The sequence below is a fragment of the Metschnikowia bicuspidata genome (genome assembly GCF_001664035.1).
Source record: "Metschnikowia bicuspidata var. bicuspidata NRRL YB-4993 chromosome Unknown METBIscaffold_2, whole genome shotgun sequence".
NCBI classification, from domain to species: domain Eukaryota; kingdom Fungi; phylum Ascomycota; class Pichiomycetes; order Serinales; family Metschnikowiaceae; genus Metschnikowia; species Metschnikowia bicuspidata.
Window position 1 is genome coordinate 789120 of NW_017387732.1, and position 23571 is coordinate 812690.

At 48.3% G+C, this 23571-nt stretch overlaps 7 protein-coding genes and 1 non-coding gene across 8 annotated transcripts; 6 read left to right on the forward strand and 2 right to left on the reverse strand.

Moving 5' to 3' along the window:
- The first annotated feature begins 439 nt into the window (after nucleotides 1–439).
- On the forward strand, nucleotides 440–2798 carry HGT10 (glucose-inactivated glycerol proton symporter). Its single transcript, XM_018855751.1, has one exon. The coding sequence runs from the start codon at nucleotides 834–836 to the stop codon at nucleotides 2487–2489; it is 1656 nt and encodes a 551-aa protein (XP_018712535.1). The 5' UTR covers nucleotides 440–833; the 3' UTR covers nucleotides 2490–2798.
- A 1945-nt stretch (nucleotides 2799–4743) lies between these two features.
- Nucleotides 4744–8013, forward strand: METBIDRAFT_40311 (uncharacterized protein; the record flags this gene model as incomplete). Its single annotated transcript, XM_018857256.1, has 2 exons — nucleotides 4744–5251; nucleotides 5711–8013. The coding sequence occupies 2 exons, from the start codon at nucleotides 4744–4746 to the stop codon at nucleotides 8011–8013; spliced, it is 2811 nt and encodes a 936-aa protein (XP_018712536.1).
- Nucleotides 8014–8461: 448 nt separating this feature from the next.
- Nucleotides 8462–8533, forward strand: METBIDRAFT_t94. The gene has a single exon. It is a non-coding gene; the product is annotated as a tRNA-Gln (tRNA).
- A 568-nt stretch (nucleotides 8534–9101) lies between these two features.
- Nucleotides 9102–11717, reverse strand: METBIDRAFT_39195 (uncharacterized protein; the record flags this gene model as incomplete). Its single annotated transcript, XM_018857109.1, has 1 exon — nucleotides 9102–11717. One exon carries the CDS (start codon nucleotides 11715–11717, stop codon nucleotides 9102–9104), a length of 2616 nt encoding a protein of 871 aa, XP_018712537.1.
- A 2836-nt stretch (nucleotides 11718–14553) lies between these two features.
- On the forward strand, nucleotides 14554–18105 carry METBIDRAFT_31011 (P-type ATPase 2). Its single transcript, XM_018855752.1, has one exon. It carries the CDS (start codon nucleotides 14817–14819, stop codon nucleotides 18069–18071), a length of 3255 nt encoding a protein of 1084 aa, XP_018712538.1. The 5' UTR covers nucleotides 14554–14816; the 3' UTR covers nucleotides 18072–18105.
- Nucleotides 18106–18702: 597 nt separating this feature from the next.
- METBIDRAFT_31013 (uncharacterized protein) lies at nucleotides 18703–20462 on the forward strand. Its single transcript, XM_018855753.1, has one exon. It carries the CDS (start codon nucleotides 18902–18904, stop codon nucleotides 19988–19990), a length of 1089 nt encoding a protein of 362 aa, XP_018712539.1. The 5' UTR covers nucleotides 18703–18901; the 3' UTR covers nucleotides 19991–20462.
- METBIDRAFT_10942 (uncharacterized protein) lies at nucleotides 20233–21948 on the reverse strand (the record flags this gene model as incomplete). The annotated part of the gene is made up of 1 exon (XM_018853886.1): nucleotides 20233–21948. The coding sequence occupies one exon, from the start codon at nucleotides 21946–21948 to the stop codon at nucleotides 20233–20235; it is 1716 nt and encodes a 571-aa protein (XP_018712540.1).
- Nucleotides 21949–21967: 19 nt separating this feature from the next.
- METBIDRAFT_145303 (uncharacterized protein) lies at nucleotides 21968–22543 on the forward strand. Its single transcript, XM_018854514.1, has one exon. The coding sequence runs from the start codon at nucleotides 22169–22171 to the stop codon at nucleotides 22496–22498; it is 330 nt and encodes a 109-aa protein (XP_018712541.1). The 5' UTR covers nucleotides 21968–22168; the 3' UTR covers nucleotides 22499–22543.
- Nucleotides 22544–23571: the final 1028 nt, after the last annotated feature.

Consider the following 23571-nt stretch of genomic DNA (forward strand, 5'->3'; position numbering starts at 1 on the left):
CTAAAATACACGGATTTATGAAAGCTTAATCTTTCCTTTTCCCGATGTGTCTAACGTTTTTTTTTTTTTTTGAGCAACTTTATTTGTATACCCCACTTTTTTACAATACATGCCTCAAGTGGGGCGAGAGAGTTCATACTTGATGCTAACAATCAGTGCCGAAAAATCCAGACCCGGGCTAGGTCGAGAAAGTCAGGAGATCTTGCCAATAAGCCCCTCTGCTTGTGGCCGGCAGGCCAACCGCGAACATTAGCCCATGTCCCGTAGAACCAAAAGTATTGCCGTGAAGAAGAGGCTGGCCCGCGGGAGTTTTCCGGCACACAGACCCTAGAGTACTATGCATGCACGCTTATCTGCACGCTTGTGAGCCGAAATGCACACCGGCCGCCGCCGTACATTCAAACAAGAGAATAAGGTCTTCAGCATAGCAATCGTGAGGATAAACTTCAAGGGGTGGAAAACAACAAGAGTCGAGGACAAGAAGTCTGGCTATAGCTTTTATGTGGTTATTTACGAACACCACTTCTCTGTGTTTTTCTGGCGCGCGGCTTCCCCAGGTTTCGGGCCATCTGCCCATGTCGTGCCGTCAGCAGTTGAGAGCATTTCGTCGCAGGCCGACGGCTCGCTATACCTTGTGTATGCATGGTGAAGGCACAATTACATAATGCTGCAGCTTCTGCGTACGGCTCCCGTGCTTAAGCTGCAAATGACCGGCCGCTATATAGAGTAAACCCAAATACGTGAGCCGGAAATCGTATTTAAAGTAGGACATTCCTCCGTCTATCCCCGACTTAAACTAGCACATTTCTTTCTGATTCACATATCTTGTCAGTATGGGTCTCATAGATAGAACCGCACATTTCGGTCTTGAGGGCAGACCCCTCAGACTCGCAGTTACTATTGTTGCCGTCACCGGTTTCTCTCTTTTTGGATATGACCAAGGTTTGATGGCCGGTATCATCACCGGTGACCAGTTCAACGACGAATTCCCACCCACTAAAGGTGAGTCGCATTATGCCACTGTCATCCAAGGTGCCGTGACTTCGTGCTACGAATTGGGATGTTTCTTCGGTGCTTTATTTGCGCTTTTCCGCGGAGAAAAATACGGCAGGAAACCCATGATTTTCTCGGGCTCGCTCATCATTATTCTTGGTACGGTGATCTCCGTCTCTGCGTTCAGAGAGCACTGGGGCTTGGGCCAGTTTGTGGTGGGCAGAGTCATCACCGGTATTGGTAACGGGTTGAATACAGCCACCATTCCGGTGTGGCAATCCGAGATGTCCCGGGCCGAGAACAGAGGCAGATTGGTCAATTTGGAGGGTTCCGTGGTGGCCGTTGGTACGTTTGTGGCGTACTGGTTGGACTTTGGACTCTCGTACGTGGACAGCTCCGTGCAGTGGAGATTCCCCGTGGCGTTCCAGATTTTCTTTGCCGCCATTTTGTTTGCCGGAGTGTACTACTTGCCCGAGTCGCCCAGATGGTTGGTGTCCAAAAACAGAAAGGAGGAGGCCATGTACATCTTGGGCAAGTTGAACGCCGTGCCTGCCGATTCGGACGAGGTGCACGCCGAAGTCACAGTGGTGCAGGAGGCCGTCAACCGTTTCTCCAGATCGCAGGTCGGCTTCAAGGACTTGTTTTCGGGCGGCAAGACGCAGCATTTCCAGAGAATGACCATTGGTGCGTCCACGCAGTTCTTCCAGCAGTTCACCGGATGCAACGCGGCCATCTACTACTCCACGGTGTTGTTTGAGACGACCATCTTCAACGGCCAGAGAAGATTGTCGTTGATTCTCGGCGGTGTGTTCTCGACCGTGTATGCGCTCCTGACCATCCCCTCGTTTTTCTTGATCGACACGTTTGGCAGAAGAAACTTGTTTTTGGTCGGAGCCTTGGGCCAGGGTATCTCTTTCACCATCTCGTTTGCCTGCTTGGTGAACCCCACCACGGAAAACGCCAAGGGTGCGGCCGTGGGTATCTTCTTGTTCATCACGTTTTTCGGCTTCACCATCTTGCCGTTGCCTTGGATCTACCCTCCTGAGATCAACCCCATGAGAACCAGAACCGTGGCTACCGCCGTGTCCACCTGCACCAACTGGATCTGCAACTTCGGTGTGGTGATGTTCACGCCCATCTTCATGAACACGTCCGCGTGGGGCGCGTACTTGTTTTTCGCTGTGATGAACTACCTCTTCATTCCGGTCATCTTCTTCTACTACCCCGAGACCGCCGGTAGAACCTTGGAGGAAATCGACATCATCTTTGCCAAGGCGCACGTGGACGGGCGCCAGCCATGGAGAGTTGCGGCCACGTTGCCCAAGCTCTCCCTCAAGGAAATTGAGGAACAAGGCACGCAATTGGGTCTCTATGATGGCGACGCGGAGAAGGACGGATTCGATGTCAAGGAGGATGTTTCTTCCAACACCTCCTCTGACAAGGCCGGGGAGGGCGTGTTGTCTTCGGGGCAACAGAACACTCCTGCCGGAGTTTAATACGATACGTAATGTTTTATTTTATTCATGCTAGATCCTAGTGTAGCGCTTCTTTGAAGCTGGTGTTTGACCGCAGGGAAGGACACGCCAAGCTCATCTACGCCTGATGTATGTTGATAAAATCCTGTTTTGTTCCTGAAATCTTGTATGCTCTTCAGAAAATGTATGCTTTTAAGACCATGTTCTGAGACCATGTATGCTGCTGAGACCGGGTGTACTTTTGGGATGAGTATGGTTTTGAAGATGATTACGCTTTGGGATCATGTATGTCTGATGAGAAAGGAATGACTCTTATAACTTGGCTTTTGGATCCTATACCCGGGGCAATCTTGCTGTAGCTGGCAAATCCATCTCCTTGCAGAAATACTGTTAGGAAAGCTCTATACTACGTGGTATAGGTGTTTAAAGTTTCGATTCGTGTTTTTTTAAAACAAAATTATCCACACGTTTCATGAGTTTGTCTACAATATCCAGTTAATCTTGGAAACAATTATAACTTGTTGGGGGTTGTAGTTTAGAGACACGAATCCTGAAATATTACTTATCTGATTTTGACTCCGATTTATAGCTTCAGATATGGAGTTTCTCTTGCCCTTATTGGTAGTCTTGATACTGGGCGCAAGCCGCTGTTTGACAAGCCGTGATATGGTGATTCAGTGCTGCCCGAAGTGTGAATAATACACCTCCAATAAAGCCGATTCAAGACTCGGATCTGCATTGCCGAAACCAGGCGAGCGGTGCAAGACGGAAATCTAAAGCCCGCCAACTAATACAAGTTCTGGATGCAGCCTCATGTGCAGTACATCCGGTTCATGCCCGCACATGATGTCTGGAGCAAAAAGTGAAGAATCATCGCTACCAGGCTTGGTCTTTATTATAGGCCCGGTTGCCCGTGACAGACCCGGCGTATCACGTGACCATAGCGGCGGCGCGGCAAAACATCCGGTATCTGCGCTGCCGCATCCATCTTTCAGTATCAGGTTTCTCAGTTCAACTATGAGTACTTGAAATTCTTTGGATACAACTATGCTTTGATCCCTGGAGGAAAAAAAGAGATTAGGAAAGCCTTTTCTCGAGAAAGGATTTATTGTCCTTTATGCCATGCAAAAGGCGACGTGATGCATATCACGTGACTAGTCTCGGTGGGGGAATACGAGCGCTTGCTTAATCCGAGGGCTCCGGTGCGCGCCAAACGCCGGGGATGCGGCACAAAAAATAGCGAAAGAATCCGAAAAAAAAGCGAAAAAAAAAGCGAAGATAAAGAAGGAACAACAATAAGAGCTCGCGAAAACGAGAATACGAGTTTAGAATAACCGAGAATAAAAGCGTGGAACACAAAAGAAAAAGGCCGCAGAACAAAGGCTTAAAGACGCTCTTGTTGCAGCAAAGCTTTTTTCATTCACTTGTTCTTTTCCCGCTAATCCCAGGTCGCTTGGTTTGTCGTGCCCTGGAATGCCCGTATTCTGGTGTCTTACCCCACAAGCAGCTGACCAATGGCAAACCTCAGAAATCACAAGTCTTCGATTCCTTCTTCCAGCCGGTCCACCAAACACAACAAACAAGCAAAAGATGAACTCTCCGAACTGACCCTCGGCGGCTAACAAAAGATTCAAGGGCTGTAAAAAAAAAAAAAGAAAGAAATGCCCCCGTGGACTTGTTTAGCGCTTACTGTGGGATCGCGCGCTGCGTGACTCTTAACGCCGGCCGTTGAGTGACCGCACTCCTAACGCCGGCCGTTGAGTGACCGCACTCCTAACCCCGGCTATTTTCGCAGCACCACAGGCTTTTTCGGGCGCTAAAGAATCGAGTAAGCAAAAAATAGAGAGAAGCACCCCTTGCTTCTTTCCGACTTTCTGTCTCCTCAGATTCCGTGTTTTTTTTTTTGAAGCTACACTTGCCCCGCGCCCCGGACTGTTCGGAGCTGACCGAAGTAGTCGTCCCGAGCCCCTCCGGCCTATCTCCGAACTTCAGATCGGCCCCATACTATCCCCGTATCACGGGCCCCGCGCTCACTGACCCTACGCCCCGTCAGCCCCGCGCACTTTCATCAGCCGTCATTTGGCAGCCCCGCCCTTCAGGTTGCTACGGTCCACTCCGTCCTTCTAAGTCCGCGAATCCTTTTGGTTCCCGCGCCTCTTTTCGTGTCCTGCGCTTTTTCTCGCTTGCTAGTTCCCATCTCCTTGCTGCGGCCTTTTTTCACCCCTTATCACGCAAGCTGCCCCCACGCTGGCCACACTCTCCGTTGCCTCGAACAATGGAAGTAGCTGCCAGCGACGCCTCTGGCGCCTCGCTCATATCGCCCTACTCCGGCACTGCCTTTGATGCCACGCTTTCCAGACCCACCCTTTCCTCTCAAACAGGCGAGCCCGGCCACTCGCAGCCGGACACCGCCGCCGCCACGGCCGCCGCCATGACTGTGCTCGCGGACGGCAACGTCATAAAACACCAGCGGTCTCGCCAGCGCAAAGTGCATAGCTGTGTGGCCTGCCACAAAAAGAAAATCAAGTGCTCCCGCGACCACCCAGTGTGTGCCAGCTGCCTGCGCTCCGATTCCGAGTGCCGCTACTTCGTCAACAAGCGGGTCAGCCGCGGTGGCCGCACTCCGACAGCGCGCCGGACACTGGGCCTGGGATCAGACCGGACCACGCAGCCTGGCCTGGACCAAGCACTTGCCCAGACCGCTGCCACCGACCCCTCGCCGCCCCACACGCGAGCACTGTCGCTCGATGCACAGGCACACGCCGCCAATGACACCGCAACACGTATGTCAGTGTCCACCTCAGGGTCCGTGTACCTGGCGCACCCCGACGGCTCGCGCGGCTCTGTGGCCGGCCTCACGAGCTATTCCGGATCGCTGCTCTCGCCCGAGACAGTGCCCAAGTTGCCCGGCTTTTCTGAGAACGGGTTCTCGCAGGCCGAGCCCGCTGGACATCCCATGCCGCTTGAGCCACCGGAGCACACTTTAGCCTTCGGTCTCGGTGCAGAATACACCGGCGCTGGCGCCGTGTGCCACGTCCCGTCAACAGACTCTGTCAGCAACATCAGTAACAAGTTCTTCCACACCAACTACCACTCGACCTCCAGCAACACGGGTGCTTCCGAAGACCCATACGCGCTATCCATGGCCCCCATGTGTTACACCCCACTTCAGGAAATGGAATTCACCAGCGGCTTGAAGTCGCCCCACATATCATCGGGGTTTCCCGGTAAAATAAAACCAGACAATTGCGGAAGCCTTGCGCCAAGAAAGCAGTCGGCAGTGGATCCACACGCTCAGCCCCCTGCCCCGTCAGTTTCAGAGGCTTCAGCAAACATTGCGGGCCACATCCTCCGGCCCGTTCCCCAGAAAGTGACTTCCCCATCTACGGCTTTTGCCAACTTCGTGGACGGGCCCACGTCGAGCAATGTGCTCACGACTAACATGTCTACCTCTCTCACTGCGTCCAAACAGCATCTGGCTCCGCTTGGATCTGCACAGGAAAACTCGTTGAACCCCTACTCATCAAACCCTGCTACCACCGTAAACTATTTGTACGGCACAAATGTTAACTACCACAATGGTGATATTTTCCTGAGTCTTATAAGTCACCTCCCGAAACGCGAAAGGTCCTTCGAGCTTGTTCAGCGCTACTTGTATTCCGTACATGACCTTCTTCCTATCTTGGTGAACATGGACGAGTTTGTTCGTGAGCATGAGCGGTTTTGGGCTCGCATGGATCCTGATGGAAGCTCCCCAGCGTCTTCTCAAGATGACACTGAAAACTTCGAGTTTCTTCAATTTTACACGCTCTACTTCCCTGTGATGTACGCATCTACTATCTCCGAGTTTGAGGAGTACGACAATCTTCTCCTCAACCAGGATATTGACAGGTACTTGAAGGCCTTCAACAAAATATGTCAACATTATAACTACCCGCATGGTCTCAAGTCGACACCATTGCTTCTTGGAAATGTCATCATACAGTCTACATCGCCCAATCCATCGACCATGGAGATGTCGCAGATCATCCGCTATGCTAAATTCTTGCACTTGCATAAGGACCCCGTGAAGACGCTTCGCATTCAGGACTGGAAAGTTGTTGGTTTCAGACGCAAGCTTTGGTGGGTCATTTTTGGACTTGATGCATTGAGTAGTCACAATTTTTGCTTGCCTCCCGTTTGCAGGTTTTCTGACTTCAATGTGGAAATACCGGATCATTACGATCCAATATTTAGTGAAAATGGTTCTTTGGCTGGGAAAAAATTGAATGTTAGCACTCTTGCTATGTGTGTGAAGTTTCGCTTTGATCGAATCTTGAGCGATTTGGTCTATCAATTGCACAACGGCCTTGCCTCAAACATTTCAAGTCAAGAGATTGACACAATCAGAGACCAGATTTCTTCACTATTTGTTTTCATTCACCAGGCAGTATTGGAAATCAATACTCATTTCAAGAAAAACCCACCAAAGTCAGTGGCTGAAATGAATATGTTTAATTTTGTGAAACATCATTCTTGGAGTTTTGCTGACAGAGCATTGATGCTTTTGCACAAAAAAATTCTTCTCACAGATCGGCACAGCGACTCTGTGGAAAATGGCTCATTGCAAGTGGCTTCGTGGACTCTGAGGAGCGGACCCTTATCTTTGAATCAGTATGAAGATACCTTTGGCCGTATTCAAGAATCAAACATAATAAAGAACTTCCAAGACTCGTCAATAGGTCTTCTTCGATTCAGTCAGAATGAGCTGTTCTCATATAATGATTTGCTGACTAACCTCATTCCCTCGATTTTGCACAATTTGAATGATTTCTTGAAGTACAATGATTTTATTAAGTTTGGAAAGTTCAATTGGTACGTGAAGCGAACTATACCATTAGACTCAATAATTTTGCTTCTCGCAATTATGAGTGTTAAACTCAAGTACGAGTATATGGGGAACACTGAGCTAGTTGTCTTTGTTAAGCTAGTGAACAAAACCTTGTTCATTCTCAACCGCAAGTATTTCAAAAATGAGAAGTACAAGAGAATGTTATCCTTGACCAATGCTACTTGGGAATATATTCTAAAAAAGTATAATGTTGTGAAACGTATAACTCCTCCCAACGGCAATGCTAGCGGATGTGCAATTGAATTTTTGGATCATCAAGTCGCGGGTATCTTGAACACAAGTGAATTGTTCACTATAATGGATGTACCCCAGCCTGCAATGGTTGTTAATGGTCAGACTCTTATGCCACCACACGCTGAAGATGAGTCTTCATTTAACCGTGAAACATCATTCCAAAATGAGCGAAATGCGTTTGATTATGGTTCAGCTGTAGGTATGAGTCCTAACCACGTCACTGATGAGATTTCAGGCCAAGTCGGGAATCGAATCAATAAAGAGGAAAACAATAATATGAAAACTGAGCTCATACATTTGAACAACAAGATATATTACGACTTGCGCAACAATTTTGTGGACATAAACGATTATTGCACATTCTATTCTTCTTTGGAAAACGTTCTCCATTCGCTCATGGACTACATCAATGATAAGTAACACTTTAAGGGTATGACGCTCTCGGTTGCTGAAGTTGATGGAAGACTTTTTACTTTACTAATATTTATGTATTTTGTTTCTTACAATCTATTTCAATTCTTTACTATCATCCTCGGTTTTTGATCACCATAAGCAAAAAATGAAAATGAGCAGGTGAATAAGTGTTCCCAGTTGGGATAGTACCGCTCTAGACTTATTGAAGCAAACTTTTTTTTTGGTAGATTCATCTGATTAAAGGGGCAAAACTATATAACAAATATATATAAAAAATCTTTAAACAGCTCCCGCGGACTATTTACCACAAAAATTGGAAGCTACGCTGAAATCTCAAGAAGGCGCATGAATCGAAAGTAAAAAGATGTGCATAAGGGCACAACATTCAATAAAGGCTCTTTGCAAGTCTATTCGAGTCCATATGAACAATTTGTTTCTTTTCAGAACATCAAGTGGTTGTATAGTGTAGTGGTTATCACTTTCGGTTTTGATCCGAACAACCCCGGTTCGAATCCGGGTACGACCTTTTTCAATTATCTTTTTGTCTGGTTTTAATGCACTAGCGGGAGTTTATTGTCAGAAACAATTCATTTTTTTTAATCTTACTGGTTTCTCACTTTTAGTTGACAACAATATTTAGTGTCTGTAGCAAATTTCGCAGTCCCAATTCCACTTTTTTTTTTTTCATCGAAACCATTGTGGTTTCGCCAAAGTTTCAGTCTGGAGGATATTTAGATGATACATGAGGATGTAAATAAATATATAAGATTTTGAGCAACATGCAACATCAGAAGGGTTGCTGACCAATGGCACATCAGAATTTCAATTTGAGATTCTGGCAACTGAGTACGCTGAATATATATTCAACAACGCTGTTGCACTACATCCTCTGATCGTCTAGCGCATTTGTCAGTCTTTTCTCATCAAGCAAAGTAAAAGCGATGTTAGTTGATCAAATGGAGTATTTCTTTCAAATCATGGAGTTTTCAAAATTCAAATTGCAATTTAATAGGGCATTGACCACATGCACTTCAGAATCCTTTAAGGAAGTCTACCAATTTCTTAAACTTGGAAAGTGTCGGTCAGCCAAATATCTAATCCACAACTATCACCTGGTCTGTGTCTGCTTCGTTCCGCTCTTTTTGCTTTGATAAAGACTTTTCAGTTCCAGATATGTTTTCTTTGCTTCTACTATTCTTTTGAGCTTCATTTCCATCACGAGAGTGATCTGTTTGAGAAGAATTGGCAGAGCTGTACATTGAATTTCTTTTGGCCGACTCAGACGAGCGCATGGAACTGGTTTGCTTGTCCAAATATGTGTTGAGTTTCTTCTTGTTTGGAGAAGTAGAGCGTCTGAGTACAGAACCACCACCAGATGTCGCTGATTTTGAAGGTGTCGGTGGGGGCGGCGTGGATGGCAGAGCTGGCTCAGCCACATCGACATCACTGTCTTGTCTCTTTTCTTGAGGATTCTCATGTGCATTCTGTACTGCGCTCTTCATTCTGGACTCCAATCTTGACTTTGAGCTTTGTTTCAACCTTAACTTTGAAGAGGCAGAATTAACTCCATCGCTTTTCACTGAATTATTTCTCAGGGGTTTTTGCGAGTTCCGACGTCTCAATTCCCCAAAAATCACATCTTTGTGTATAAACAAGTCTGCAATGAAGTTTTGTTGAAGGTTTTCGGTGGCCATATTGAATGCATGCACACTTTTCCCTTCAATCTCTGCCGATCCTTGTTTAGGTCTTAAAACAAAAGCGCCAAATTCACGACAAAGTCTGTCGCGTAACGAAGAACTCAAGTCTTCGTTCTTAGAGCTTATGATCTTCACGAGACGATTCAAATGTGTTAATAGGGCATCAAGTGTAGCCAAATTGCACACCGGTAACTCAATCAATGTATTTTGCAAACCAGTCACTCTGGATTTGTCTGCATGGGATTCCTCACTTCCCACAGGATAGTTTTGGTAGAGCGTCTTGATCAAGTCAAAGAATGTGTGGGACACAATTGAATCGGGCAACTCCATGAAATAAAGCTTGAGAACATTTGTCACTATCATGGGCTCACTGGCTTTCAAAATTTCAGAAACTTGCAGAATCTCGGTAAGTTCATTTAATTGTTGTCTTACCTGATGGACTTTCGATAAGTGGACAGGCTTGGTCCAAAGATTCACTCTCTCCTCGTCGTTTTCTAGTTCTGGATAAATTGAGTCTAGGTGTGAGAGCACGGCATGGATTAAGAGCGGCACGGCTTTCTTGTCTAATCTCGCCTTCACGTTGAGGTCAACTCCAAAAGTCTGCTTGATATTCGAGTTGTAGTAGTTATCGTATAATGTCACATGGGGCAGGAATTTACCTGTAGCATAATTTTCAATTAGGAACTTGAGGTCGCTCACAGGATGAATCGTCTCTTCAACAAGAAGTAACTTGTCACATGAGTACTTCATTGAGCTGATCTTGTTTGAAAACGTGGCAATGAAATCAAACGTGACCTTTTTGATGGCTTTCAACCGATCCAACTCGCACTTCTGCATAAACGCCAAGTGGTCCATGGCAGTTTCCTCGAACTCACAGCGCACTGTGTCCAACTGCTTTGTGGTTTCAAAGTACTGCGCATCTAAAGAGTTCACCTCATGCACAAGCTTTGCATACTGCGACTTGTCGTTATAATCGACTGCAGCTACGCCGATAGCCTGCTTCATATCCTCCAAATACGTGGAGAATTGGTTTGTCCTGCTTCCCAGCGCAGCAATCGGGTCATAGTTGTCCTTTTTCAGTGACCGAGACAAGTCAAATTCCGAGAGCTTAGTAAGCTCAAACACCAGGGGCCTCCACTGATAGTAGAACTGCGACGAGTTGATGAAGTTTTTGTTTGCACTCATGGATCCGATCATGCGGATAAACCCATGAGTAATCAAGTCCTGGCCGAATTCCTCCGCCTTGGCCACACTCCCTCTAAGCTCAGGCAAGTTGTCGAGGAGCCACTGAGTTATGGCACTGCCTTTGGAAACGTTGTGGTAGGTACCAAGAATGGCCACTTTGTGCGAGATCAACTCCACGCTCGTGAGAATATCGGCAAGTAATTGCTTTGTTGTGGCTTGGGTGAAGTGGGCGCCGCCAAAAGTGTATTTCACCTCCAGATCCAGGTCGTTTGAGCCGTCACCCGTTTCCGAAGATTGATCCTCGTCTACCAGACTTTCTGCGAGCAACTGGTCGAGCTCTTCTTCTGTGTAGTGAGTTTTGAAGTCCTCCACGAGTCTGCATTTGTTGAAATACTTTTTCTGCAACTTCTCCAACGCAGCTTTTGCCGTGCTGTATTGCTTGTACTTCTCAGAGATCACCAGCTCCAGGAAACCAACGCGTTGTTCATGTTCCTTACACCAGCTTGTGAAGGGGGTGAGCACCAACTCACGGATGTTCACTGCAATGGCCGTGTGCTGTGCTCCCTCGCTCTGGAAGTTCAGGCCAAGCTCATCAAACGCGTTTTTAACAGTGGAGACATAGTCATCGTTGGTGTGCCGCGTGCTCAAAAGTTTTAGAGACGACGGCGTATTTTCTAGCTCAATGCCGTACCGGAATTCCAGGTCCATGCGACGGGTGAAAAGCGCAATGAAGTCTTCGTTTTCCTTTACGCCTTCGTAGAGCTCGTCAAAGAGCACTCTGTGGCCCAGATGATAGTCCTCGGTCCAGAAAGAGTCTGCAAACGACATTCTCACTAGAGGCCTTGAGATTCAGAACTTGTTTTGAAAAGCACGAGGGGTTAAGATCAGCGAAGCGTTCTCCTTTGTTCCACTTGAACTATATGTGTGTTCCTGTGTTGTAGTTCCTCCTACCACGTTTGAACCTGGAATTTCCTGGCACGTGACACGCAGGGGCTCACGCGCACCAGGTGCGCCACCACACGCGCACGTGACCCCGGCACGTGACGGGCCGCCAGGGGTGCTCCTGTGCCGCTGGGTCCTTCTGATGACCCACAATCTGCGTAGATGTGAGCGGTTAGATACTGTGAGGTAAGTTTGCCAGATTGGTGTATCAAAGTGCGGGAAGAACAGCTGAGTTTTGGGTCCTCAAATCATCGGTGGTATGTGGCCATTCAATACTCGATAAACATAGAATAGGATACGAGGACAAACCTTTGAGTGCAGGAACAGCATTTTGAAGTGTTTCGAAGCAGGACAAGCTCGTGGCTCTGGTTACTCTTGTTTTACGGCAGTGCACTTGCTTCCCTAGTTCTTTGCAATTCTGGAAATACGCGCCGTATAGATATATGGTGCAACCGGTCGTGTTGTAACCAAAGCCACGAGCGGCGCGAATTTATGCAAAGTAGACACGACTTGGACACGAGTCTAGTAGTTTCTTGGTGATTCTGCTAAATTGGCTCACGCAATTTCGGTTTTTAGTATTAATTTTTTCCCGCGGAATCCTTCTTTTTTCCACAAAACTTTAAAGGAATACTATTTGGACTGGGCCTTGTAGCGGCTCATATTATCGAGGCTTGTGTATCACAAAAGCCTTCATAGAACTGTCTGTGTTGAAAAGAACGCTAAAGGTAAGCAAATTCTTCAAAGTCCACATTAAGGTCGGGGACTTTTGAGTTTCAACATCCCTTCCGTCACTTTGAAAGCCCTTGCTGACCAGAGTCCTTAAAATATATGCGGTCTTTCAAGTCAGTTTTGGAACCGTCTTGCTGAAGTAAGTCTTCTGAAAGTTGCCGTTATGATTGATTCGCATAATAGCCATGTCTGCGGAAAACTAGTGAGATGTGTCGTAGTGCTGAAAAGTGGGAGAAAGTTAAATTTGCGACACAAATGTAGATAACTTCGTCCTTCCTCTCGTGAAGAAACCCTAATGTTTCCTAATTTAACCTGTGTAGAATGTGTTTGTTTTTCACAGAACTGAGCTCTCGGCCATATGCTGGTATCCATGTGCGCAATAGAATATGCGCCCTTTCAGAATTGTTTTTGATATCAAAATGTGCTTCGACTCCGCAGATCACCCATTGTCACAAATACTGTCTCTTGCTCGCTTATGTTACGAGACTACCCTTATATCGTTCAGTTTAGTCAGAGCAGCCAAGCAGAATGACCCGTTCTAAATGCTCTTTTCCTGTTCTGAATTGTAACTCACAGCATCAGTCTGTGCGCCGCTTGGGATTATGATTGCTGAACGCAGATGTCCGTGCCACATCTGACGGTAAGAAGGCAGGCTTTGTTTGGACACGCCGACAGCAAGGGTAGTGTCTATCATCAGATGAAACCATGGAGACAAAATCGGCTGCGAATTCCAATTTGAAGCTTTCAAGATTTTTGATCTGGCCACTCTTCTTGCTTTTTAAGCAGCTCGAAGAGCTTGTTGATCGTGGCAGCTTGACGCAATATCGAGCCGGACTCAAACAGTTGACTTGATCTGCCATTCATGTCCCATTCTGTTGGAGTATTGCACGGGTGTTCTTCCAGTACCCTCTAGTCTTGCAAATGGCTCCTCGTTTGAAAAGGGTGTTCTTGGATCGTAATCAAAATAAATGTTTGCTGTTTGCAGCGACTAGATTCAATGCCAAGACATGACGGGCATCGAAAGCTTAAACAAGAAAGCACGTCGAAAATTTGTGTCAAGCGAACTTCCGTCAAAAGCCGTTTGACAGGCGAACTTCTGTCAAAATTCGATTGACAAGCGAACTTCTGTCAAAAGCCTATCAGCATCCTGTACCATCGGGTCCTGTACTGGGGAAGTTCTCCAGTCTACATGGAGAAGCCTTTCTTATCATCGATGAGAAATCATCTCCGCATTTCCTAATATGGCAATGACGTCACACGACCAGTGTCTCGTCACGCCTTGCCTTTCCACGAGCCAGGCAGGATTCTGCGAATTGCCCAACAACCACGACTGTATGAACCGGCCATGGGTGCAGGCACCAGCCAGTCCAGCAAGCGGCAAGACAAACGGCCCCACACAGGACAGCCCGGCGCAATTGTGGATTGCGCTGCGGCCTTATTGTTGCACAACAGCCCGTCCATGCCAAAGGCCTCCGAAGCCCCAATTCGTATCGTGCATTTTGCCGGCGCGAGGCTGGACCAAAATATGGCCCTGCCCGATTAGGAAAAGCACCCAGATTACGTGCGCGAAGAGCCCGCGTCCAAACGGGTCTCTGTGTGCAGGCGACTGCAAATGGAGGTTTGCACTCATTTGCTGGCTCACATGCCGGATTGGGGGCTGTGTTCCCCACGGCCCTTTGCAGCCTGGGTTTGAAGCGCACACCACCGTATACGACCAGGGCTTAATAGGCACCATGTAAACCAGGCCGCTAGGCGCCAAGTCACGTGATCCAATACCGCCTCTTCTCTGTGCACCTCCCACTATTCGCCAGCCCCACATCACCATAGCCACGTGGGCATCCATGCCGGAAGAAGTGCAACCAATAGTGCTGGCCCCGGGCACCTAACCGCTGATAGAGCCATTTGTTCTTGGCACGGGCCGGTCTTGTCCCAGGACAGCAATCTTGACAATTGGGCAGCAAAAAACAGGAGAATCTTGCGATGGTCCCAGGCCGCCAGGTCGGCGGCTAATAGAGAAATGGCACTCAGGGGCAAAAAAAAAGGGGTGCACTGGTTTCAAGGGTTCCGTGCGTGGTCCGCAGTTGCCACCGCAGTTACGCGAGGCGCGCATCCACAAAAATACGCTTGGTCAACTGGCCCTCTTATCGCGGCGAGCACTGCCGCACTACATAAGTCGCACGGTTCGCCCCATCGGAAAAAAGCTGCCAGAATCGAACTAATTTTTCATCCATCGTATTTTTTTCCCCCTAAACGGTGATGGCATCAAATAATGATTTACAAGATCATCGAAAGATAGGAAGCACGGGCTCAGACGACGCGTCGTCGTCGTCCACCGCAGTCACTAAGACCACCGAGTTCCAGCCGTACAGGCTTTCGGCGACTCGCGTGCTTGCCAACTTCCACACAGACGGCACCCAGGGCTTGACGACCAGCCAGGTCGAGGAGTCTTTTCGCCAGTACGGCGCCAATACGCTCGGTGAGGCCGACTCCATCAGCTACACCAAGATTTTGGCGCACCAGACATTCAATGCCATGATCATGGTACTCATCATCTCCATGGTGATTGCGCTTGCGATCCAGGATTGGATTTCCGGCGGTGTCATTGCTGCTGTGGTTGTTATTAATATCGGAATCGGCTTTTACCAGGAGATGAAGGCCGAGAAGACAATGGGCTCGCTTCGCTCGTTGTCCTCGCCAACGGCTCGTGTCACCAGAAATGGCGACGACTTGACCATTGCTACCGAAGAGGTCGTGCCCGGCGACCTTGTTCACGTCAAGGTTGGCGACACCATTCCCGCCGACTTGCGTTTGATCGACATTATGAACTTGGAGACCGACGAGGCCCTTTTGACCGGTGAGTCCTTGCCAGTAGCTAAGAACGCGAATGATGTCTACACAGACTCTGTTCCTGTGCCGGTGGGAGACCGTTTGAATATGGTTTTCTCGTCTTCTGTCGTGTCCAAGGGGCGTGGAAGCGGTGTGGCCGTTTCCACTGGTTTAGACACTGAGATCGGAAAGATTGCTCAGTCTTTGAAGTCCAACACGGGACTCATCCGTAAGGTCGACAAAACCGATGGCCGCAAGCCATCCTCAAAGGAATATACGCATGCCGTATTTGGTACCATGAAGGATATTATCGGTAACTTTTTGGGTGTATCCCAGGGTACGCCTTTGCAAAAGACATTGTCGTGGCTTGCTATTGAGTTGTTTTGGATCGCTGTTATCTTCGCCATCGTGGTCATGGCATCGCAAAAATTTGACGTGACCAAGGAGGTCGCGATCTACGCCATTTCCGTCGCCTTGGCTATGATCCCTTCGGCCTTGATCGTAGTGTTGACTGTCACTATGGCGGTGGGCGCTCAAGTCATGGTCACGAAGAACGTTATTGTGCGTAAATTGGATTCCTTGGAGGCATTGGGTGGTATTGACGACATTTGCTCGGACAAAACCGGAACTTTGACGCAAGGAAAGATGATTGCCAAGAAAGTATGGGTTCCTTCTGTTGGAACATTTGCCATGGACAACATCAATGAGCCTTTTAACCCCACTGTAGGAGACTTGTCCCACACTAAGTTCTCCCCTCATTTTATAAGTGAGACCGACGAGGAAGTCGATTTCAAGCCTCTCGAGAGACAAAACGCCGTCTCGTTCGCTAAGAATTTCAAAAACTGGATCAACGTTGCCACCTTGGCTAATATTGCCACGGTTTCTGAGTCCAAGGACGAGACTTCCGGTGAGCTCGTTTGGAAGGCACATGGAGATGCCACAGAAATTGCTATCCAAGTTTTTTGCTGCAGGTTGGGATACGCGAGAGATGAAATCGCTCAGGGTTTTGAGCACATCGAGGAATTTCCCTTTGACTCCTCAATCAAGAGGATGACTGCTGTCTACAAAATGAATGATAGAACAAAAATTTTCACAAAGGGAGCTGTTGAGCGGATCTTAGAAAGATGTACACGTTGGACGGGAAACACAGAAGAATTAACCGATACCTCCGAGCTCATCTCAATGACCGACGAGCACAGGAAAGAAATCGAGGACAACATGAACTCCTTGTCGACTCAGGGCTTGCGTGTATTGGCGTTTGCCTCTAGAGACTTCGTTGACGGAAAAGACGACTTGAAGGACCGTAGCTCCATTGAGACTGATTTGACCTTCCATGGTTTGGTTGGTATCTACGATCCACCTAGACTTGAGACAGCTCACTCTGTGAAATTATGCCACAAGGCTGGAATTAACGTCCACATGGTCACTGGAGATCATCCATCCACAGCTAAGGCAATTGCCCAAGAAGTCGGAATTATCCCTTCCAATTTGTATCATTACAGCGAAGATGTGGTCAAGGCCATGTGTATGACGGCCACTGATTTTGACGCCTTGACTGACGAACAGATTGATGCTTTGCCTGTATTGCCTTTGGTTATTGCACGGTGCGCACCACAAACAAAAGTTCGTATGATTGAAGCTTTACATCGTCGTGATAAGTACTGTGCCATGACAGGTGACGGTGTCAATGACTCGCCTTCTTTGAAGAAAGCAGATGTTGGTATTGCTATGGGACTCAATGGATCTGACGTCGCCAAAGACGCTTCAGACATTGTTTTGACCGACGACAATTTCTCATCGATTTTGAATGCTATTGAAGAAGGACGTCGTATGGCCGCAAACATCCAGAAATTTATTTTACAGCTTTTGGCTGAGAATGTTGCACAGGCGTTCTACTTGGTGGTTGGATTGGCTTTTAAAGACAAGTCTGGCTTTTCCGTTTTTCCCTTGTCCCCGGTTGAGGTGTTGTGGGTGTTGTTGGTGACCTCGAGTTTCCCAGCCATGGGATTGGGTCAAGAACAGGCCGTCGACGGAATTTTGGAGCAGCCCCCTACAAGAAGAGTGTTCACCAAAGAGCTTTTGGCTGATATGATGGCTTACGGAATCTGGATGGCTGCCTGCTGTATGCTTGGATTTACAATGGTCGTTTTTGCTGTCGGAGATGGTGATCTTGGTCTGGGCTGTAACAGTACCGGTGCGGACCTGGACCTTTGTAACTTGGCTTTTAGAGGCAGATCCACATCGTTTGCTATCATGACATGGGGCGCTCTTATCTTGGCTTGGGAATGTATTCACCCAGACAATTCTTTGTTTCACATGAGACAAGAAACCGACAATCCATGGTGGAAACAAACAGCAATCGATCTTTGGGCAAACCAATTTTTGTTCTGGTCAGTCATTGGCGGATTTGTTTCGGTGTTCCCCGTTGTTTACATTCCAGTCATCAACGATAAAGTGTTTTTGCATGCGCCCATTGGTCAAGAGTGGGGCTTTGCATTCGCTTTCAGTCTTCTTTATCTTGCTGGCTGTGAAATGTGGAAGTGGATGAAAAGAATTTACAAGCGCAGACGCAATTTGAAGGCTAAGGCCAAGAACCCGGAGTATGATTTGGAAAGAACGGATAATTTCGAGAAATATGCCTCTTTCTCCAGAAACAACACTGTTGATCCTGAGATGCTCAAGTAAAGATTCCTGCCAGGCTTCATCGGAGGCCATATCCATCACAAATCATGATGGATATTTCAACATATAGAATGCCTCCGCAAACCCCGTCTTCTCGAATTTCATACCAAATCTATTTTATATACACATCATTTTATCTGTTTAAAATTGCCTTTTTTCATTAGAGATGAATTTCGTAATCGGAAATGCGTTCAACTTCCCTCAAATCTGAAACCAAGGAAATATAGAACAAGACGGCCGTGATAATCAGTGTGGGTTGGTAAATCATTTCAAGAAGCATAGAATTAATGATATAAGACTATGGGACTGAGTCATTCAATGTTCTTCGCATGTACTCTCAGTCAAACTTCAAATACGACTTGTAAATTGTACACTGAAACGATGAATGCAATTACGAATGATGGTCATGCATAAATTACTCCTCGGGAATGACTTTGAACCTATATGTGTAGATTAACATAGAAGGCAAAATAATCACATTTTAAACAAAAGGACACTAAGCCTCCAGCTCCTCTCTTCACCAGTGGGATATGGTTGACGGAAAGAATTGAATATTATTCGTTTATAGATGGGCTCTCACATGAAGTGTGTACATAACTCATCCAGCATGGACCAAAAAAGATTCTGGTCTGTCATGCGCGTCTCATCAGAACACCTGGTGTTTCATGTTCAGAATCTGATACAACGTTTGCTTTCGTTTCACATCCTTGCACTTGAGCACCGTCACACATAAATCAAGGCAAGAAGCTTTTTTCTTCATTCAACCCAATTTACGGAGTTTAGTGAACTTAGAATTCCTTCCAGATATCAAAGAAGTTGCTAGCGATTACGACATGTCTGCTGCGCCTTCAACACCAACTAGACCAAAGGCTCTGGCCATGGGATCCTACACTCCCAAATCAGCTAGCGCACTGCGAAAAAGGCTTTCATTTGAAAGAGACAAATTTTCACGAGCATCCAAGAGGTCGCCTTTTCTGGGAAAGGAATGGGCCTGTGATGGCGGGCTTCCCAAACCCTTGGATTCGCCCGAAAATAGTGATTGTTCCGTTTTTTCGGAACAAAACTCGTCTGCAACGACCCCCATCACACCGCTATCGACTTCGAAACCGCAGTTTCTCATGCCAACGCCACTGACTATTGGAACAGGCCGTAAACCCCGAGGCGAAACAGGCTACTTGCGGCCCATTGCAAAGTCAAGGTCCTTGCTCGCAAGCCTCCAGGCTATACGCGATCAGCCATCGAAAGAGCCTTCCGAGAAGGACGCGTCCAAAGCGAATGGGCTTCTTGAAGCCCCTGAGTTCAAAAATGATTTTGGTAAGTGTCTCAAGAATTCAGGAACGTATTTCTCCCCGGCACTTCAACTGAATGTCAGTTTATTTTCCACTGGCCAGAATGCACCAGTCACCAGCTCAGGAATTGCCGAAATGACGCTTTTCGAGGCGAAGAAGCTGCTTGAAGATCTGCCAGACAGGCACGACGCAAATAATACACCCCACACACCGTTGCGAAAGCCAAGAATCGCGCAGAACCCCCAATTTGAACTGTTTGTTGACTCCGATGGGCCTGTGCATCTTATGAGGGTCGAAGATCTAGATAAGATCCCACGGATGAAAGTAACCAATCCTTTCATTGACCAGGACCCGCGCGACGAGCAAACTGAAAAACAAGTGATCGATTATTCTACGCACATGGAAATGGTGAACACGCGCACAGGAGAGCGCAAAGTGGTAGTCTTGTCCGAGGAGCAAAGGAGATTCAAGCCGAAGAAATTGGACTTCACGCTGGCCGTGGCCAGTCCCCGAATCCCCGACTACAAGATCACCAACAAGTATTTGGGGAGCAACATTGGCAAAAACTTCACCATGGGTGAGACGGGCCGGAAAGGCATGCCTGATTTTGACATATTCAAAGACCGCAGCTGACCGCAGGCTTGAAATACACGCTGGACTGGTTCCACCGCATGTTTTGCCCTGTGTTACCAGGGACTGTAGAGCTTACAACCATTGAAAGTTCATGTACCACTTTGTAAAAGCCTCGAGCATCGGGAAATTTCCAGCATCCTATACCATCTCAATCCATAAAAACTTTCTCACAGATTTTGTAGAGCTTCAAGCTAGTGGAAGAGTCTAAGAGAGCCTCAGGCCAGTTTGGAATCACAAGAGTTTCAAGCCCGCTTGTACTTCCGAATATTGTCCCACGCAATAGAATTGGCGTTCGGTAGCTTGATGACTTCTATTTGGTTCAACATCTCAGGCACGTTCTTGTCTGGGTAGCGGGCCACGTACCGCACAGGCTCGCTCAAGGCATGGGCCGGGTCCTCGTCTTCCCCACGCAACTCACACGGAAGCTTCTCCATAATTTCGGCGTAGTCAGACGGAAGCAGGAAGCGGGCAGTCAAGACGTCTCTTGCCAACGGAGGGAACGCCATGGGGTCAGCGGCGCGGGCCGCGGCGCGTGCGTCCTTCTGCTTGCGCAGGTGGATCTTCTCGAAGTCGATCATCTTGAACTGGTAGAACGCGTCCCACGTGTCGCGTGCCACGTCGCGGTAGCCGTTGACCAACAAGTTGAAGAGCGCGTTGTTGTGGAGCATCTCCAAGTTCTCGAAGTCCTCGGCAAAGCGGCGCTGGCGCTCCACAACGATCTCCACGTTCTCGTGGGAGAAGTAGTCGTGGGTCAAGCCCTTGATGGGAAGGTCGCCGCGGCGGCGGCGCGGCTTGGTCACGCGGCCTGCGGAGATGTGGGTGCTGGCGTTGGACACGGGCGCCGCGTCCGGCGGGAAGCGGCGGATCTTGTTGATGCGGTTGACCAACGCCGCGTCCTTATAGTTGCCGGAGCCGGGCCCGCGGTAGCTCTTGAAGTAGTAGTATTTGAAGTGGTAGGCCTCCTGGTCCGTGTTGGACAAGAGCAGATAGAGCTGCTTGGGCATGTCCTGCGGCTTGCGGCCTTTGGTGGCCAAGCCGGCCAAATGCGCCCGTGGCGGCTGGAAGAGCGCGCCCTGCTGCGCGCCCATCTCCTTGTTGGCCACGAAGTAGTTGGGCACCTTGCAGAGCGCGTTGACGTTGAACTCGGGGATGTAGCCGCAGCCGGGCAACACGTTCTCGGCCACGTCCATCTGGTTCGGGTCGACGTTGCCCACGAACTTCTTCAGGCGACCCAAGGGCTTGCGTGCGCGGCCCGCGTCGCCGGCGGCCTTGCTGCCGGGTGTGCGGTCGCTGTCACCCACGTAGTTGTTGGCCTGCGAGAGAAGCTCGCGCTCGTGCGCGCTGAGCGCCGTGCCGTACACCTTGCGGTAGAGGCCCTCGTGCTTGTACACCAGCAACTTGGTGAGCGGCGTGAGCGCGAGAAACGTGGCATGTGTGGGCGGGAGCGACGCGGCCACGGCGCCGAGGTTCGGGAACACCTGCGAGAGCGTGATGGTGTCGTCGTCCGGCGCCGGCACGGCCGGCTTGGTGCCCCTGGGCACGTGCGCCCGCCGGCCCGGCAAGTCCACGAGCGCCGCGGGCTCCGCCACGATCTGCTGGAGCGTGGCGAGGTGGATGCAGAACAAAGAGGTGTTCTGCTCGTGCGGCTGGATGACGCCGGCGTCCGCGAGCACCGCGTTGAGCGGCGCGTCGGAGCCGCGCACTAGCGCGGTCTTGCTGACGCCGGACCGCCGCACTAGCCGCTTGATCACGTGGTACAGCGAGGGGTAGTTCCAGAGGGCAGCCAAGTCACGTGCCAACACGTAGCGCGAGCCGCCGTACACAAACGACGCTACCCGAAGACGGCCCTCGGGGAACGGGCGACTGTCTGCAGGCGGCACCACGGGCACGTGCTCGCGAAGCCGCGTGTATGCTGCAGGGCGTACTTTAGTTTGGGGGAATGTGACGGCGCCTGGCATCTGGGGGAAAAGAGGGGGTAGTAGGGAGGTGTTTTGACAGTTGAGCTCGCGGCGCGGGGGAGGCAGGGTGGTGTACGGGTGTGAGTGTGAGGATGGGGTGCGAGGATGGGCGTGGCGTTCAGGCCTTTGGGATGTTGGAGATGTAATAGGTGTGGAGATTTTGGACAGTCTGGGGGATATAGATGATATGAGTTTGGGGAATTTGGAGTGAGGTGATGTTATGGTGCTATGGTGCTATGGTGTTTTGGTGCTATGGTGTTTTGGTGTTTTGGTGTTTTGGTGTTATGGTGCTTTTGGTCTTATTGGTGTTATAGATGTTTTGGTGTTTTGGTGTTATAGGTGTTATAGATGTTATTGGTCTTATTGGTGTTATAGGTGCTATAAATGTTATAGACGTTATAGATGTTGTAGACGATATAGATGTTATAGACGTTATAGATGTTATGGATGTTATGGGCTTATAGATGTTATGGGTGCTACAGATATTATGGGCGTTATTGGTGTTGTAATGTTACAGGTGTATAGATGTTCTCGGTGTTATTGTTGCTAAAGGTGTTGTACATGATATAGATAATACAACTAATATTAATTCCAAAGGGTTTGGAGTAGCTGTAGACAATAAAGGACTTGGAGGCATCGGAAAAATGCTGGGAAATTTGGAGAATTTGGGACGAACTTCGCAAACGGAGAGGAACTTCGAAAATTAAGGGTATCAATCCAAATTGGTGCGCGCGGTGACCTTCCTAGTGTGCCACGATTAGATTCTTATTTCACGTGGTAGATTTGGGCTGACCGGACAAAATTTTTCTCAGTAAATCTAAAAACCTCACCACTTGAAAGGCTGGTTGCAGTTTTGGCAAAAATGGGCAGGAAAGGGCCACTGGGTATAGCAGCATTAATGAATAAAGCGCACGTGACCGCCGCTGCAATAGTACGTTGCGTCGTTTGGGTGTTTCAAGCTAGGTTTCAGTGAACGAAATTCGGCGTGGGTTTTCAACTAGTTTTGTTTTTGCCGTTGTTTGTGATTGAAAGTGCCAAACCTTGGTTTTCTCAACGACTACTCTTTTGCATTTTTTCGGACCATTCACAGCTAAGGTGTTAATTGACTTGCGCAGTCTTTGTAATTTTAAATTTCTTAACTTATCAAAAGAACTGCTTTTGATACTTGGAAAAAGAATTCTTAATCCAGAATACAAGTCTCTTCCTAGACCAGAAAGAGCCCCAGAGGTCTCCATAATAAACCTTTATTTTTGGAAAGTCTTGCGATAGATTCTCCCGTCCTTGGGTGGGAGTGCTGGAAGATAGAAGCACTGGCTCTCGATTGAAAAGATTGAGGAATTCGACATAAATAAAAGATGCATGTCCAAGAACCAAGAAGAAGCCTAGACGGGAAAACAATGAGATAGATAAGCAATTAGATTGCAGTGTAGTACATCGGCTTCTATCCTACGAGTTCGCTGTCAGTTCTAAGCGAAGTGGCACCAAACTTTATACCGTTTCTATCTCGAAACACAAGAAAGCTCTATGAGAACAAGAAATTTACCAAAGACAAACTGTTCATTTTTTCGACTTAAATAAAGTACAGCCTGATATTGTATGCCACACTTGGTCACATTGAAAACT

Coding starts and splice junctions, on each gene's coding strand:
- HGT10 (XM_018855751.1), top strand. CDS start 834: ATGGGTCTCATAGATAGAACCGCACATTTCGGTCTTGAGGGCAGACCC.
- METBIDRAFT_31011 (XM_018855752.1), top strand. CDS start 14,817: ATGGCATCAAATAATGATTTACAAGATCATCGAAAGATAGGAAGCACG.
- METBIDRAFT_31013 (XM_018855753.1), top strand. CDS start 18,902: ATGTCTGCTGCGCCTTCAACACCAACTAGACCAAAGGCTCTGGCCATG.
- METBIDRAFT_145303 (XM_018854514.1), top strand. CDS start 22,169: ATGGTGCTATGGTGCTATGGTGTTTTGGTGCTATGGTGTTTTGGTGTT.